The sequence below is a fragment of the Coregonus lavaretus genome (genome assembly GCF_964263955.1).
Source record: "Coregonus lavaretus genome assembly, chromosome: 23".
Classification (NCBI taxonomy): Eukaryota; Metazoa; Chordata; class Actinopteri; order Salmoniformes; family Salmonidae; genus Coregonus; species Coregonus lavaretus.
The window spans coordinates 17,079,023-17,097,999 of record NC_140010.1 but is presented as its reverse complement, the minus strand read 5'-3'; the positions used below and the strand labels follow the sequence as shown (position 1 = coordinate 17,097,999).

At 42.2% G+C, this 18,977-nt stretch overlaps 1 protein-coding gene across 2 annotated transcripts in view; it reads left to right on the top strand.

The window, feature by feature from the left end:
- Positions 1-18,977, top strand: part of LOC311150713 (tensin-3-like) — a 68,641-nt gene that overhangs the window by 2,527 nt on the left and 47,137 nt on the right. Inside the window, exons 3-8 of one of the 2 annotated variants that reach the window (XM_084188230.1) lie at positions 10,538-10,708; positions 11,137-11,187; positions 11,538-11,660; positions 12,279-12,343; positions 14,024-14,107; positions 14,926-15,038. In XM_084188230.1, coding sequence (XP_084044356.1) covers positions 10,559-10,708; positions 11,137-11,187; positions 11,538-11,660; positions 12,279-12,343; positions 14,024-14,107; positions 14,926-15,038 — 586 coding nt within the window. In that variant the 5' untranslated portion in view covers positions 10,538-10,558. The remainder of the gene's footprint in view (positions 1-10,537; positions 10,709-11,136; positions 11,188-11,537; positions 11,661-12,278; positions 12,344-14,023; positions 14,108-14,925; positions 15,039-18,977) is intronic. The other variant, XM_084188231.1, reaches the window with a different exon arrangement.

Below are 18,977 nucleotides of genomic sequence, written 5' to 3'. Positions count from 1 at the left end.
AGACAAAGGGCAAGAAGGTAGAGACAACAATACATCACGCGACGCAGCCACAACTGTCAGTTAGAGTGTCCATGATTGAGACTTTGAATGAAGAGATGGAGATAAAACTGTCCAATTTGAGTGTTTTTTGCAGCTCGTTCCAGTCGCTAGCTGCAGCGAACTGGAAAGAGGAGCAACCCATGGATGTGTGTGCTTTGGGGACCTTTAACAGAATGTGACTGGCAGAACGGTGTTGTATGTGGAGGATAAGGGCTGCAGTAGGTATCTCAGATATGGGGGAGTGAGGCTTAAGAGGGTTTTGTAAATAAGCATCAACCAGTGGGTTTTGCGACGGGTATACAGAGATGACCAGTTTACAGAGGAGTATAGAGTGCAGTGATGTGTCCTATAAGGAGCATTGGTGGCACATCTGATGGCCGAATAATAAAGAACATCTAGCCGCTCGAAAGCACCCTTACCTGCCAATCTATAAATTACGTCTCCGTAATCTAGCATGGATAGGATGGTCATCTGAATCAGGGTTAGTTTGGCAGCTGGGGAGCGATTACGATATAGGAAACCAAGCCTAGATTTAACCTTAGCCTGCAGCTTAGCCTAGCCATACTCCCAAGTACTTGTATGAGGTGACTACCTCAAGTTCCAAACCCTCAGAGGTAGTAATCACACCAGTGGGAGAGGGGCATTCTTCTTACCAAACCACATGACCTTAGTTTTGGAGGTTTTCAGAACAAGGTTAAGGGCAGAGAAAGCTTGTTGGACACTAAGAAATCTTTGTTGTAGAGCCCTTAACACAAAATCAGGGGATGGGCCAGCTGAGTATAAGACTGTATCATCTGCATATAAATAGATGAGAGAGTTTCCTACTGCCTGAGCTATATTGTTGATGTAAATTGAGAAGAGCGTGGGGCCTAGGATCGAGCCTTGGGATACTCCCTTGGTGACAGGCAGTGGCTGAGATAGCAGATGTTCTGACTGTATACACTGCATTCTTTGAGAGAGGTAGTTAGCAAACCAGACCAAAGACCCCTCAGAGACACCAATACTCCTTAGCCAGCCGACAAGGATGGAATGGTCTACCGTATCAAAAGCTTTGGCCAAGTCAATAAACATAGTAGCACAACATTGCTTAGAATCAATTGCAATGGTGACATCATTTAGGACCTTTAAGGTTGCAGTAACACATCCATAACATGAGCGGAAACCAGATTCCATACCAGAGAGAATACTATAGACATCAAGAAAGTCAGTCAGCTGAATATTGACACGTTTTTACAACACTTTTGATAAACAGGGCAAAATAGAAATTGGCCTATAACAGTTAGGATCAGCTTGATCTCCCCCTTTAAATAAAGGATGCACCGTGGCTGCCTTCCAAACAATGGGAAGTTAAAAAGGTCAGTGACAGGCTTGGCGATGATAGGGGCTGCAACCTTAAAGGAGAAAGAGTCTAAACCATCTGACCCAGATGTTTTTTTGGTGTCAAGTTTAAGGAGCTCCTTTAGCACCTCGGATTCCGTGACCGCCTGCAGGGAGAAACTTTGTAGCGGGGCAGGGGGGAAAAAGGGAGGAGCATCGGGGCTAGTCGCATTAGAAGGGCTGGGAGATGAGGAAATGTTGGATGGACAAGGAGGCATGGCTGAGTCAAATAGGAATCCTGACTTAATGAAGTGGTGATTAAAGAGCTCGGCCATGTGCTCTTTGTCAGTAACAACCACATCATCAACATTAAGGGACATGGGCAGCTGTGAGGAGGAGGGTTTATTCTCCAGGTCTTTAACTGTTTTCCAGAACTTCTTGGGGTTAGACCCACAGAGAGAGAACTGCTCCTTAAAGTAACTAGCTTTAGCCTTCCGGATAGCCTGAGTGCACTTATTTCTCATTTGGCTGAACGAGAGCCAGTCAGCCTGAGTAAGCGTGTGCCGAGCCTTTCAACAAATGGAATTCTTGAGCTCTAGTAACTCTGCCAGATCATGGTCGAACCAGGGGTCGAACCTGTTTTTCATTCTCATTTTCTTTATGGGGACTTGTTTGTTAACAATAACACTGAAAATATCAAAAAAGAAGGTCTGTCTTCGACAGAGGGGATCAAGCTGATTCTATACCAATTTACAGAGGCCAGGTCATGAAGGAAGGCTTGCACATTAAAGTTTTTTAGCAAGTGTCTATGACAAATCAGAACAGGTCGTTTCACTGAGTAGCCATTACGAACATAGGCTGTAAAACAGTGATCACTAAGGGCATTACAGAAAACACCAGACTGATACCTATCAGGATTATTTGTGAGGATAACATCAAGGAGAGAATCATTTTCTGGGTGTTTGGAGTCATACCTTGTGGGATTGGTAATATTCTGAGAAAGATTTAGGGAGTCCCATTGCTTTAGGTCAGGTGGTTTAAGCATGTCCCAGTTTTGGACACCTAGCAGGACAAATTCAGACTTAGTGTAAGGGGCCAGAAGAGAGCTTAGGGCAGGTAGGGTACAGGCCGGTGCTGATGGTGGACGATAACACCCAGCAACAGTCAACAAAGAGCTATTTGAAAGTGTAATACTTAAAACCAGCAAATCAAATTGTTTGGGGACAGACTTGATGGAGACAACCGAGCACTGAAGGTGTTCCTTGGTAAAGATTGCTACTCCACCACCTTTGGAAGATCTGTCTTGCTGAAAAAGGTCATAACCAGAAAGGTTAACATCAGTGTTCAAAACACTCTTTCTTAACCAAGTCTCAGTAATGACCAACACACATCTGGATTCAAGCTGTGAACCCACACTTTCAATTGATCAATTTTATGTAATACGATTCTTGTGTTAACATGCAGAAAGCCCAGGCTTTTACAAGAGCAGAAATCAGTGAAGCAGATATCAGAGCACAAGTCAGAATTGGGGCTAGCAACAGTAGATGGGCCAGGGTGTACATGCACATTTCCAGATATCATCAGCAGTAATACAAACAGGGCACGGCTGAGGACAGGGAGAGCTCTGCAGTGTAGATTTTTTTTTACATTTGAATGTGCATCAGATGGCAACAAGATCATATAGTACAGCAATTTCATCAGGTAACATGAATACAGAGCCAGCGAGAGGTGGGTAGAATAGGATGGGAGTCCAAGAGACCGTGTAACCAATAGAGAGAGAGCCGAGTGTGGGAACAAACCTAGTCTGTTTACCACGGGCAGGTAAACAAGCAAGGTCAAAGTCAACAATGCACACAGGAGTCATGAGGCAAATAGCATATTTTTTATTTATTTAAGCAGGCAAGTCAGTTAAGAACAAATTCTTATTTACAATGACCGCCTAGCCCGAACAACGCTGGGCTAATTGTGCGACGCCCTATGTGACTCCCAATCACAGCCGGATTGTGATACAGCCTGGAATTGAACCAGGGTCTGTAGTGACACCTCTAGCACTGAGATGCAGTGCCTTAGACCACTGCACCACTCAGGAGCCAATAACATAAAGGCAAATTATGAGGCAAATAGCATAAAGATATAGCATAGGCGCAGCTATTCCAACCTTCCATATTGTGCCATTCGCTCCCTATAAAATGGAGTTGGACCAGAAAGACACAAAGCACAAAGACAACATTGGAAACAATATAATAATTCCAATACCCCATTGAACTCATATGCTAGTTCACAGAGGCCTTACCTCTGTGCCCCAAAGCCAGTGGAGATCCTACTAGTACTAAAAGGTGAAATGACGGGTTGCAAATGACATATGACAAGGGCCTATTAAAAAACATTCCACCTTAACAGTCTCCCCATAAGCAGCAATACTTCCTGAAGCGATAAAAAACATGTTTGGTGTGGCTGAGGGTCGAAGACAAACATCTTAGAAGATCATTAATGTGTCCCTGGCTGCCGGGCCAAGCGCACTGACTCCCAGAGAGACAGTAGGCTCCATGTGGCGGGTTTTTACATTGGTCCACAGTACAGCCAAGTCCTCCCATGCTGGGCTGTACTGAGCCATATCCTCCCTTGCAGAAATATCACATTTTGTTTCCTTAGCTTTCATCCTTCATTCCACTATTCCTTTTTTAAAATGGAAGTATGGCACGTTCGACTTGTTTATACCATATCAACTGGAGAGGCTGACTTTGTACTTTATTGACCATAGATTTGGGTTTTGGCAATGTTTTGTTAAGAGAGAACTGGGAGGTTTCTTTTGTGGAGTGTTAAGTTGATGGAAATCTGCTCTCCTTTTCACCACTGGAATATATTTTGGTTTAATGTGACCATGGTAAATTTTCAACTAACCCAATAATGGACTGCACTGCCACAAACTGTCAATCATGAACCAAGGCCAGCCAATAGGAGCACTTCTAAATTTGATGTTTTGAGTCAAGGAATGGAACTTGCCACAAGCCAGCCATGGGGTGATTGTTGGCCATCACATGTGGCCAATATAACCTAAGAAAATAATAGTGTGGTGAACCTACATTCATCATGAATTTTGGCTACGCCTGAGCAGTCAAATTATTGAGTAGACGGGGCCTATTTGTTGCCAACTACTGTCCCATTGATCTTTAAATCATGTACTTTGTTCACTACATTCTTTCCCTGTTTCAAAACCTCCCCTATCTATTGACTGATCTATTGGTCCATTGAAATATGCCTAATTTAATAAGACATGGCTATTATGATAGTTATTGGTCTGGTTTCTGGCCAGACACTGCTGGTGAAATAGTACCTGCTTGGTAAATCAGGATATATGAATTAAATTAACAAATAAAACAATGATTAGGACTTCTAAAGATGGCCAGCTGTCTTAGTAAGCACTGTGGACTTTACGGCTGCAGAGTGAGTTTTATCCTCTCCGCGTGGTTTTAGACATTGTATTTAATGGATTATACTGCTTCCCTCACCTTAAGCTGTTTCATGTGCTGCTCCTTTTCCTTCTACACGAAGGACTCCCTCTCTCTGTTTTCCCCTTCCTTCAACAGCCATAGTTTTTGCTTGTTTCACTTCTCTTGAATTTTATGTAATGCTTATTTTCCATTTCCCTCCATATATCTTGTTTTTTAACGAATCACTCTCACAGTCACACATACACACAGTCTCCACTCCATCATGATCACCACAATGTGCCTTTCATGGAAAATGTAACCGAGGATTCTGAAGACATGTAGCAACCGGACTAATAACATACAAAAAAAACGTGGACGTCTTAATTGGACTTTGTTGCTGTCGTCCAACCCTATGATCCCAATTGGATGACTTTATTATTTGTGACAGGCCAGAATGCTGGGTTTTTGGCAACTGTTGTCACCACAATGTGCTACAAAATGAAAACAACTATGATATCACTGTTCACATGATTGGGCCACATTTCCATCCTCCGAGGCTGACCAATATTGATTACTAGTTGGTGGATTTTATCCCCAGCATGTCAACAGCGCTCAATGTTTCCTCTGTTACCTCCCATGCAGTTTAAGATGGATAATTCCATGCAATGTCAACTACAGCCAGGTGAGAGGTGTGGTTGCCGGGACAGATCAGGGCTGGGTATCAATACTCTGAGGTGGCACCTCACTTCGCCTCAGACCTCTCCTTCATAATGACTGAAAGAAAGGAAACCATTGGAGACTATTGATACACAGTCCCAGGCCTCACAGTGCTGAGTGATCTATATACATCTAAGCCCTGCTGACAGCGCCCACGCACCACAGCCCAGCCAGCATTTACCCATACCTCCAGGGGCTGTGTCAGCTAGGAGTTCCAGAGTAGACACACCTAAATCCCTAGAATCCTTACCTACACTAGTATACCTGTTTCAGCTTGTTCTCTATGGAGCTTGCTGCTGGCAACTTACTTTTCAAACACCACTGTGCTTAGCTTAGGCCTACGCCTTCTCATCCACCATTACTCTACAGTCTACTCCCAGTCATTGTGCCATGGGTGGGCTGTGCTTTAAGATCCTTAGCTCGGCTGCCTGGGATGGTTGTTGTGTTGTGCCTTTGTGGCCGAGCGCCATGCCCTGAACCAGGAACAAAAGCACTCCGTGTAAATTAAAGTGCAATGATCTGTAGTGCGTGCTGGGGCAAGTCGCTGCTGTTTTCCTGACGTGACTGATGAGAGACAGAATGGGACTATGGGAGAGAGGGGCCTAGTTGAAAAGAACTACAGCAGTGTAGCGTGTGTCTGGATTATTTATCATTTATTTATTGATATGTGATTGAGTATAAAATTATGGAGTTTTAGGATTACATGAAATACAGTAGTGGGTTTCCCTAACTTCTTTCACATGTCTGTGTTCACATTGGAATGTAGATTTGTCATCAGGTATACTCTGAAATATGTGTTGATGTATCTAATATACTGCATTTTGGAAATGAAAACATCTCAATTGAATAAAAGTAGGATAGTCTTTATAAAATAATAAAAACGTCAATATAATGCAGGACTACCCTCCATAGAGCTTCATGGGATGAGGAAGACTTTGCTCACATTGATTCTATCAAATACCTTAGCAAGGGCCGACTATCAAACACAGACTTTAACCTCAAACAGACTTTAACCTCAAACAGACTTTAACCTCAGCGTTTTGAATAACTTTATTAAGTACAGTGAAATTACTTTCTTGCAAGCTTTAAACCCAACAATAAAGTAATCAATATCAATATAGTACCAAAAATAACATAAGGTAGAACAATAACACACGAGAAATATACAGGGTCAGTTCCAATACCATATTTACAATGTGCAGGGATACTGGAGTGATAGAGGTAGGTACAGTACTGTATGCATAGGGGTAAGGTGACTAGGCATCAGGATATAAGATAAACAGAGTAGCAGCAGTGTACAGTTGAAGTCGGAAGTTTACATACACCTTAGCCAAATACATTTAAACTCAGTTTTTCACAATTCCTGACATTTAATACTAGTAAAAATTCCCTGTCTTAGGTCAGTTAGGATCACCACTTTATTTTAAGAATGTGAAATGTCAGAATAATAGTAGAGAGAATGATTTATTTCAGCTTTTATTTATTTCATCACATTCCCAGTGGGTCAGAAATTTACATACACTCAATTAGTATTTGCTAGCATTGCCTTTAAATTGTTTAACTTGGGTCAAACGTTTCGGGTAGCCTTCCACAAGCTTCCCACAATAAGTTGGGTGAATTTTGGCCCATTCCTCCTGACAGAGTTGGTGTAACTGAGTCAGGTTTGTAGGCCTCCTTGCTCACACACGCTTTTTCAGATCTGCCCACAAATGTTCTATAGGATTGAGGTCAGAGCTTTGTGATGGCCACTCCAATACCTTGACTTTGTTGTCCTTAAGTCATTTTTCCACAACTTTGGAAGTATGCTTGGGGTCATTGTCCTTTTGGAAGACCCATTTGCGAACAAGCTTTAATTTCCTGACTGATGTCTTGAGATGTTGCTTCAATATATCAACATAATTTTCCTTCCTCATGATGCCATCTATTTTGTGAAGCACACCAGTCCCTCCTGCAGCAAAGCACCCCCACAGCATGATGCTGCCACCCCCTTGCTTCACGGTTGGGATGGTGTTCTTCGGCTTGCAAGCCGCCCACTTTTTCCTCCAAACATTACGATGGTCATTATGGCCAAACAGTTTTATCTTTGTTTCATCAGACCAGAGGACATTTCTCCAAAAAGTACAATCTTTATCCCCATGTGCAGTTGCAAACCGTAGTCTGGCTTTTTTATGGCGGTTTTGGATCAGTGGCTTCTTCCTTGCTGAGCGGCCTTTCAGGTTATGTCGATATAGGACTCGTTTTACTGTGGAAATAGATAATTTTGTACCTGTTTCCTACAGCATCTTCACAAGGTCCTTTGCTGTTGTTCTGGGATTGATTTGCACTTTTCGCACCAAAGTACGTTCATCTCTAGGAGACAGAACGCTTCTCCTTCCTGAGCGGTATGATGGCTACGTGGTCCCATGGTGTTTATACTTGCGTACTGTTGTTTGTACAGATGAACGTGGTACTTTCAGGCGTTTGGAAATTGCTCCCAAGGATGAACCAGACTTGTGGAGGTCTACAATTTATTTTCTGAGGTCTTGGCTGATTTCTTTTGATTCTCTCATACAGTTAGGCAAAGAGGCACTGAGTTTGAAGGTAGGCCTTGAAATACATCCACAGGTACACCTCCAATTGACTCATATTATGTCAATTAGCCTATCAGAATCTTCTAAAGCCATTACATCATTTTCTGGAATTTTCCAAGCTGTTTAAAGGCACAGTCAACTTAGTGTATGTAAACTTCTGACCCACTGGAATTGTGATACAATGAATTATAAGTGAAATAATCTGTCTGTTAACAATTGTTGGAAAAATTACTTGTGTCATGCACAAAGTAGATGTTCTAACCGACTTGCCAAAACTATAGTTTGTTAACAAGAAATTTGTGGAGTGGTTGAAAAACGAGTTTGAATGACTCCAACCTAAGTGTATGTAAACCTACGACTTCAACTGTATATGATGATTGTATGGGAGTGTGTGTGTGTGTTTGTGTGTGTGTGTGTGTGTCTGTGTAGAGTCAGTATAAATGTGTGTGCATGTTATGTGTGTGAGTAAATGAAGTGTGTGTGTGTGTGTTGGAGTGTGTTTGCGTGTGTTTGGGTGTGTGTTTAAGTGTGTGTGTGTTGGAGTGTCAGTGTGCGTGAGTGTGTAGAGTCCTTTGAGTGTGCATAAAGACAGCGCAAAAAAATATATACAATACAAGGGTCAACTCGTAGCCATTTTGTATCGCTATTTAGCAATCTTATGGCTTGGGGATTGAAGCTGTTCAGGAGCTGTTCCCTAACACCTTCGTGTCATTCAGAGGTTAAGTACTGGTGGTTACCAGAACCCCTCTCCTCTCTCTGGTACTATGCTCTGACACTTTCTAAAACACAGTCCAGTCCAGCCTCCCTCTCACCTAGTCCCCACCGCCACTGAAAACACAACCCACAAGTGTTGGCCGTTCGACCTTTTCATACATTTCTCATTGGTAGACAGTTTTTCCTGCAGCTCCCGGGGAAAATGGACATACCCTACTATTAGCACTAACTGCAGACCCTTGTGACACCCCCTTCACACACACACACACACACTATTTTACCCCCACCCCACTACACCCCTAGCAATGACCCTCTCTCATACACCCACACACACACACACACACATAGCCCTGATTCATTGTTCCCTGAGGGGTGGTTTAAGCCCCTGGGTGCAGTAGGCCACGGCCCCCTGGTTTTACGGCCCTGGCCCCTTTCTCTGGAGTCCTTCAAAGTGTTTGATTTTAGCCTGCAGTCACTTCAGACTTAATTAACAGGCACATGCAGGCCTTTTCACTGTTAATCACAACAAACAATCAGGTGACCCGACAGAAACACAACATTTTGATTCACTCCCTTTGCCGTAGGGAGTGTGTGGTGTTAGAATTTCTTTCCAAGCTGGTCATCGTGTTGGTCTAGATTAGATAGAGGACAGGCATGCAATAGACTGACATACAGATATTGAGAGTTTTGTTGTTTCGTAATTCTATCTCTACACAGCCATGCCAAAGCTATCCCTGTGTGGTAACTAACGTGAAATCAATACTGTTGTGAGCATGTTGTGAACTTATGAAACTTTACTCGGTTTGATTCCTTATTTTGATTCTCGTTGTTAGTGAGATTATAAAACTGATAGAATGACCTAGAAATAGAACATGATTCTGATGTGAAAATGATTCCTAGAAGAATTCACGCTGGGATTTGTATTGTGGTATTTTGGATGGATTATCTTTATATGGGCGTCAGTTAACTGCCTGCCTGTTGTTTAAAGAATCACTTCCCTATTTCCCAGCTGACAGGCAAGATAGAGCACTAGGCCAAAACACAGATCACAGATGGATAGATAAGAGATGTGTGGATGAGTGGGGGAAGCCTCTCTCTCTCGCTCTCTTTCTCTCTCCCCAGCAGCTACACAGGAAGTTCATGACCATGAGGTCACAGGAACACGCCATATTTTAGGGCTACACAGCACACGACTGGTTCCAACTGGAATAAAACAGAGTTTTCAGAGTTTTTTAAATTTCATTGTTGCTGTCTATCTTGTTTTTACTGTGCTAACTTGAGCATGATCAGTTGGTGACTATTTCCTTGTTTACATATTTAAAAGCAGTTACTTTTTAAATGGAGTAAATGGAAATTAGGAATACACCTAAAGTGAACATAGAAGTGGAAATAGTGTTTCATCATCATCTACAGTAACCTACCATGAGGCATAATGGCAGTCAGTGTGGCACCTGTGCAGACAGACAGTTAAATGTAAACAGACATCCTTCTTTGTCATACAACCTACAGTAGGCCTGTGTTCCTATTGTAAAGGTGTCAGTGGGGTGGCCGAGCACAATGGCTGACACCAAGGACTTTGCTCATCAAACATTGACTTGAGTGAAAACATGCATACTGTCAATGGGCAGAGGAAAGTGTGTTGTAGGGCCTGAGGCATCTCTCTCTCTCTCTCTCTCTCTCTCTCTCTCTCTCTCTCTCTCTCTCTCTCTCTCTCTCTCTCTCTCTCTCTCTCTCTCTCCCTCCTAACAGGAAAAAGACCCAGATGTGAGGATGGATGAGGGATACGAACTTGACCTAACCTACGTGACTGAGCGCATCATCGCCGTGTCCTTCCCCCGGACATGCTCAGAAGAGATCTACCTCCACAACCTGAAGGATGTCACAAGGATGCTCAAGTCCAAGCATGCTGATAACTACTTGGTCAGTTAGCACTACTCTCATCCATGTGTCTCACACCATTCTTCATCTCACTTGTAGTGCATAGACTATTGAGATACCTAGTCCTTTCTGTCCTATCTGACATCTTGTGGCTGACATCAGATTTCTATTAGAGTGAGATCATTAAAGTTTATCTTTGATTTGGTCAAGTTTAAAGTGTGACTGTTATTCACCCTGTGTCATTGTCTCACTGACATATTTTGTGGTTTCTAGAGAAGTGATGATGACAGGACTATAGCCTACTTTAACCTCAGCACGACCATTTAGTGTGAAGCCTTCTTTAGTTCATATGGGAAAGAGGAAGTGAAAACGGTTGAAATAGTTACATTTTAAGATAGTTATAAAAGGCATATAATTGAATTGCAACATAAAAGTATGTATTCATGCGTACATGTCTTTTTCCTTTCTAGATTATCAACCTGTCGGAGAAGAGACATGATCTCTCTAAAATGAACACTAAGGTAAAGCAACCATACTGTCTTTTTCAGAATGTGCAACATAAACAAAACATAGGGCAAGACACGAGGTGCCGAAGAGATACAGGTATCAACAAGCTGCAGAATGACTCGGCTGTATTTGCCATAGCTAAATCAATGAATATCAGTGACAACATGGATCTCAACCGTATCTGCTTGAACAACTGTATCACTAGATAACCCTTTGATTTAGAAAGGCTGTCTCTAGGATTTCTGGAGACTCTGCACACGCTAAATAGATAGTATAGGTTGTATAGAGATTGTGTAGATGAGAAATATCTATAACAAAGTGTATGTGTGTGTGTGTGTGTGTGTGATTTACCTTGTGCTTGCAGACTCTGGACACCGGCTGGCCTGACCTGCATGCCCCTCCTCTGGATAAGATCTGTACCATCTGTAAGGCCATGGAAGGCTGGCTCAATGCTGACCCTCTACACGTGGTGGTCATACACTGCAGGGTGAGCACCATCATCATTACTCTGTTATCACCCTCTCATCATCTCTCAGTTCTCGTCTTCTGGCCAAAGATCACTTGTTTCACCTTATTATATAAAGTCACTGTCCAGTAAAAAAAATCTCACTTACATTTTTTATTTATTCTGTTAACTCATACCCAAATAATGTTGTTGACTCATCTTCTACTTGTATTTTTGGCCAAAGCATACATTTGAGAAAATAACACCTCAAAAACTCCACCTCAATCTTATCTCAAACAGACCATTTAAAAAAAGTATTTATATTTACTCATAGAGGATGATGTCATCCTCCTGAGAAGGATGAGCTGGCCAGTCAGCGGTGTACTCGCATGAATATTTTTAATGACCGGTATACGCCCACACCATTCTGTAGTTGGGGTATGCCCACACCATTCCAACACAGAGAACATTCAGCCGGAGGTACTTCCGGTTGGCGGGTGGGGTCATGGTAATTGTTCCAGGAGCTGAAAAAATAAGTGTTGTTTATTTGTTTATTTATAATTCAATAACACTACCTGTTACTGTTGCAATTGATTACACCTAAGCATTGGCACACAAAGATGAATTATTTTGACATCTTGTCTCTGTCTTGTATTTCAGGGTGGGAAAAGCAGAATTGGAGTGGTCATCTCATCGTTTGTGCATTTCACCGACATATCTGCCAGGTAGCTGCTGCAACCAATGGCATCTCATGGCTTTTTATCCATCTTTTAATTTATTGAGGTTTAGCACTGTGAAATGTGAGTTCACTCTAACCAAAATATCTGACCTCAGGAGAGAGTGAGTAGCACTGATTGAATGTTTGGGTCCAAACTCAGATCCTTGTCAACTCCAACTCAAATGTCTCAGATAAATATAAACAAAGATAATCTATTTCACTCTGACCACTTCCGGCCCACTCAGCCCTTTCACTGAATTCCACAGTGATTCAGAACGTGAGTCCAACAATCAATAGTTATGGTTGTGGGATCAAAGGCAAGCCACAAGTTATGAGTCACGTTTACAGAATTACACACTCTAAATCAACATAGACAATACTAGACAGTCATGATAACAGGTTGTGACAGAAACTGCCCTTTATCACAAAGGTCAATGTAATTTTCCCTGAATGGACCTGGAGATGAATTTAGCAATTAAATATGAGTTTCAGTAAGGCACTTGAGTTCAGAATAATTTCCCCTCAAGCACATGCAGTTCCTCTAAGTGGAAAAAGTTACACAAACAAAGATGAAAGTAATTGACACTCTGAAAGGATATTCAGAGCAGCTGCAACTCAGCTAATCCCTAAAGTCAAGAACTGACTTCAAACATTTAGAGAGAAAGTGGTTTATAAGGTGAAGGGAAGTGCTGTGTGTGTTTGTGTGTGTCTTGTCTTATGCGCTTATGGAGATCCTTTCTGCGCACAGCCCCCATGTGATATGAGTACACGTTGGCCCAGGCCAGGCTGGGGCAGGCCAATCAACGTGGGAGAGAGAAAGGGGAGAGAGAGACTGAGAGAGAGGAAAGGGGGTCCCCTGTAGCTCAGTTGGTAGAGCATGGCACTTGCAATGCCAGGGTTGTGGGTTCGTTTCCCATGGGGGGCCAGTATGAAAATGTATGCACTCACTAACTGTAAGTCGCTCTGGATAAGAGCGTCTGCTAAATGACTAAAATGTAAAATGGGGGAGAAAAGAGAGAGAGGAGAACAGAAAAAGATTGAGGACAGTGAGGAAAGGAAAGAAAGTGAGAGGGAAGAAGAGGAGAGGCGGGGAGATTTAGAGGGAGGTATATGGTGGGAGGGGGAGAGAGATGGAGAGACAATTGAGGAAGAGAGAAAAAGAGGGAGAGAGAGACCTCTAGTGAAAATCCTCCAGTGCCTGTTGGTTTTAGGCCTGTTGGTATAGCAGTAACTGTGTACACACCCTGGCCTCTTTCTCCTCTGTGTTTACTCTGCATTGTCTTCCTCTCTGCTGGAATCCCTTGTCTCTCTGGTTACTTTCTCTCTTCATCGCTGTCAGTGTGTGCACACTCACGTTTGTGTGTGTGTGTGCGTGAGTACGTGTCAGAGAGAAACAGAATATGTATTGAATATGTGCTAATGTTTGTTTACATTGTGTGTAACTCCACTCAGTCAGCCAGGAGGATCTCTGGTATAGGCTGATGACTTACGCTCAGTTCAGTTTAATTCACTGTTCCCTTATTTAAAACTAAAGCTCTTAACTAAAGGTTACTTACATCATTGTCAGGAGTGCTTACCCTGTCAGTGCTTAAGCCTAAACAGTAGGGTAAGTCAGTGTTTAAGCCTAAACAGGAGGACGGTAAGTCAATGTTTAAGCCTAAACCATGTCTGTGTCTGTCTCACATAGTGCTGATCAGGCCCTGGACCGCTTTGCAATGAGGAAGTACTACGACGACAAGGTCTCAGCATTGATGACACCTTCTCAGAAAAGGTATGGCATCTTTTCAGGCACAATATTAATCTACTTTCTAGTATTGAGGAAATGCTCGTTGTGTGGTAAGGGTGGTGAGGTAAAGGTGTTTTCCATCCCTCCCCACCCATTTACACACACATGCACACACATGCACACACACACACACACACACACACACATACACACACACACACACACACACACACACACACACACACACACACACACACACACACACACACACACACACACACACACACACACACACACACACACACACACACACACACACACACACACACACACACACACACACACACACACACACACACACACACACACAGTTACAGTTAGTGCTAATCTATACCCACCCCTTTTCGCCCATCCTAGGGCATGTTCAGGTCCCAAGCCCACCTGAACCAATAGAAAACCTATTGCGTGTCTTGGTCTTGTTTGTCCATTTCCATAGAAAAGGGCCTGTGATAGTCGTGCCATTGTGTGTAATTGAAACAGAATGGGATCCCGTGGTGACCTGGTGTAATCTAATCCTGCTGCATCACACTGAATCACTGTGACTCAGTCACACTGTGGGCGCCTCATAAAGAATATCCCCATCACAAACACACAGGCTCAATGGATCTCAGAGCGGTCCTTTTCCCATGTGTACTTCAGTAACTGTGTTATAATTGTCATGGATGGACCCATCCATTGATGTCAGGGTTGTAAGTGATCTGTTGTTGTCCACTGTAACCTATATGCAGAGGAGTTTAGCTAGTGAGGATCATCTAGCTAGCTATTGTGTGGATTACTATATCTCATCTATTATTTAATGCCAGGTATGTTTGGATCCTGAACAGTCTCCTGAGTGGGTCGATGAAAATGAATGCCTCTCCACTGTTCCTGCATTGCATCATTCTTCATGGGATACCCAACTTCAACACTGCAGGAGGTAACTTAAAAAACTATTTTGTTCACCTATTGGCCCACTAGGAGATACACATTTACATTTTCCACTCAGTCAATACAGATTTAGGATCTTAATTTGATCACTATGTTGCAGAAAACTTTCCTGCAATGCAGGACATTTGAAACTTGTAGTGTATTTGAGTTTTAAAAAGGCTTCTGAAGTTTGTTATTTCCACTTTGAAATTTCAGACTTGACTTTCCCTTACGAAAAATGTATCAACCCCTACAAAAATGTCCATTCATTATAATCCACATAATAATTCAAATTTCGTGTTAATGCAGGATTATTTTCCTGCTGTAGCAAACTGGCTCAAGTTAAGATCCTACATATGTAGAAGCTAGAAGTCTGACAAATAACTACCAATAAAATTCCTATGAGGCTATCTAGAAATAAGTGGGCTTTTTGGGAGATCTTGCATGACAGAAGCATGACTCTGTAGCTCAATTGGTAGAGCATGGCGCTTGTAACGCCAGGGTAGTGGGTTCCTTCCCTGGGACCACCCATACGTAAAAATGTATGCACACATGACTGTAAGTTGCTTTGGATAAAAGTGTCTGCTAAATGGCTTATTATTATTATTACATGTATACACACACATGCACATACACTACCATTCAAAAGTTTGGGGTCACTTAGAAATGTCATTGTTTTCGAAAGAAAAGCAATTTTTTTGTCATCAAATTGTTCAGAAATACAGTGTAGACACAGTTAATGTTGTAAATAGCTATTGTAGCTGGAAACGGCTGATTTTTTATGGAATATCTACATAGGCATACAGAGGCCCATTATCAGCAACCATCAGTCCTGTGTTCCAATGGCACGTTGTGTTTGCTAATCCAAGTTGATCATTTTAAAAGGCTAATTGATCATTAGAAAACCCTTTTGCAATTATGTTAGCACAGCTGAAAACTGTTGTGGTGATTAAAGAAGCAATAAAACTGGCCTTCTTTAGACTAGTTGAGTATCTGGAGCATCAGCAATTGTGGGTTCGATTACAGGCTCAAAATGGCCAAAAACAAAGAACTTTCTTCTGAAACTCGTCAGTCGATTCTTGTTCTGAGAAATGAAGGCTATTCCACGCGAGAAATTGCCAAGAAACTGAAGATCTCGTACAACGCTGTGTACTACTCCCTTCACAGAACAGCGCAAACTGGCTCTAACCAGAATAGAAAGAGGAGTGGGAGGCCCCGGTGCACAACTGAGCAAGAGGACAAATACATTAGAGTGTCTATTTTGAGAAACAGGTGCCTCACAGGTCCTCAACTGGCAGCTTCATTAAATAGTACCCGCAAAACACCAGTCTCAACGTCAACAGTGAAGAGGCGACTCCGAGATGCTGACCTTCTAGGCAGAGTTGCAAAGAAAAAGCCATATCTCAGCCTGCCCATCTTAATCTTTGCTTTTTATTGGCCAGTCAGAGATATGGACTGATGGTATGAAAAATGTATGCACTCACTAACTGTAAGTCGCTCTGGATAAGAGCGTCTGCTAAATAAAAAAATAAAAATAAAAAGGGTTAATGATAATGGGCCTCTGTACGCCTATGTAGATATTCCATTGAAAATCAGCCGTTTCCATCTACAATAGCCATTTAGAACATTAACAATGTCTACACTGTATTTCTGATCAATTTGATGTTATTTTAATGGACAAAAAATGTTATTTTCTTTCAAAAACAAGGACATTTCTAAGTGACCCCAAACTTTTGAATGGTAGTGTTGAAGTCGGAAGTTGAAGTCGGAAGTTTACATACACCTTAGCCAAATACATTTAAACTCAGTTTTTCACAATTCCTGACATTTAATCCTAGTATACATTCCCTATATTAGGTCAGTTAGGATCACCACTTTATTTTAAGAATGTGAAATGTCAGAATAATAGTAGAGAGAATTATTTATTTCAGCTTTTATTTCTTTCATCATATTTCCAGTGGGTCAGAAGTTTACATACACTCAATTAATATTTGGTAGCATTGCCTTTAAATTGTTTAACTTGGGTCAAACGTTTCGGGTAGCCTTCCACAAGCTTCCCACAATAAGTTGGGTGAATTTTGGCCCATTCCTCCTGACAGAGCTGGTGTAACTGGGTCAGGTTTGTAGGCCTCCTTGTTCGCACACGCTTTTTCAGTTCTGCCCACAAATGTTCTATGAGGTCAGGGCTTTGTGATGGCCACTCCAATACCTTGACATTGTTGTCCTTAAGCCATTTTGCCACAACTTTGGAAGTATGCTTGGGGTCATTGTCCATTTGGAAGACCCATTTGCGACCAAGCTTTAACTTCCTGACTGATGTCTTGAGATGTTGCTTCAATATATCCACATAGTTTTCCTTCATCATGATGCCATCTATTTTGTGAAGTGCACCAGTCCCTCCTGCAGCAAAGCACCCCCACAGCATGATGCTGCCACCCCCTTGCTTCACGATTGGGATGGTGTTCTTCAACTTGCAAGCACCCCCTTTTTCCTCCAAACATAACAATGGTCATTATGGCCAAACAGTTCTATTTTTGTTTCATCAGACCAGAGGACATTTCTCCAAAAAGTACAATCTTTGTCCCCATGTGCAGTTGCAAACCGTAGTCTGTCTTTTTTATGGTGGTTTTGGATCAGTGGCTTCTTCCTTGCTGAGCGGCCTTTCAGGTTATGTCGATATAGGACTCGTTTTACTGTGGATATAGATACATTTGTACCTGTTTCCTCCAGCATCTTCACAAGGTCCTTTGCTGTTGTTCTGGGATTGATTTGCACTTTTCGCACCAAAGTACGTTCATCTCTAGGAGACAGAATGTGTCTCCTCCTGAGCGGTATGACAGCTGCGTAGTCCCATGGTGTTTATACTTGCGTACTATTGTTTGTACAGATGAACGTGGTACCTTCAAGCGTTTGGAAATTGCTCCCAAGGATGAACCAGACTTGTGGAGGTCCACACATTTTAATCTGAGGTCTTGGCTAATTTCTTTTGATTTTCCCATGATGTCAGGCAAAGAGGCACTGAGTTTGAAGGTAGGCCTTGAAATACATCCACAGATACACCTCCAATTGACTCAAATGATGTCAATTAGCCTATCAGAAGCTTCTAAAGCCATGATATCATTTTCTGGAATTTTCCAAGCTGTTTAAAGGCACAAGAAATGTATGGAGTGGTTGAAAAACGAGTTTTAATGACTCCATCCTAAGTGTATATAAACCTCTGACTTCAGCTGTAAATACGCACCACAGAAGAAATTCTTTATGGTCTGTAGTAAACTCAAGGGAATCCACACCCATTTTTTTCACATAAACAAACATTTTTTACACATTTCACTTAAACAACAAAGACTTCCCTGAGATGGAACCAATGCTTAATTTGAGAAGGATCCTGCTGGAACAGGATCCGGCAACTCTCAATGTTGGAATGTTTTGTTCATTTGTTCAACCATTTGCCAGAATCAGTACCTCTCTTGGCATGAAAAATAATTGCCACTGTTTGCAATGTATAAATGATAATAAAATCAATCAGAGTTCTGACAATCAGTGGGTTAAGCGAAGGAGGAAGTACTTTTGCCAGTTTAAAGCTACCTCCCGAGTGGCGCAGTGGTCTAAGGCGAAGAGATCCTGGTTCGAATCCAGTTGGCCCAGGGTAGGGGAGGGAATGGCCGGCAGGGATGTAGCTCAGTTGGTAGAGCATGGTGTTTGCAACACCAGGGTTGTGGATTTGATTCCCATGGGGGGCCAGTATTAAAACGAATGTATGCACTCACTAACTGTAAATTGTTCTGGGTAAGAGCGTCTGCTAAATGACTAAAACGTGAAGACTGCTTACCACCTCAGTGTTATGTACACTACCAGTCAAAAGTTTGGACACACTCAATCAAGGGTTTTTCTTTATTTTTACTATTTTCTACATTGTAGAATAATAGTGAAGACATCATATGGCCCAGAA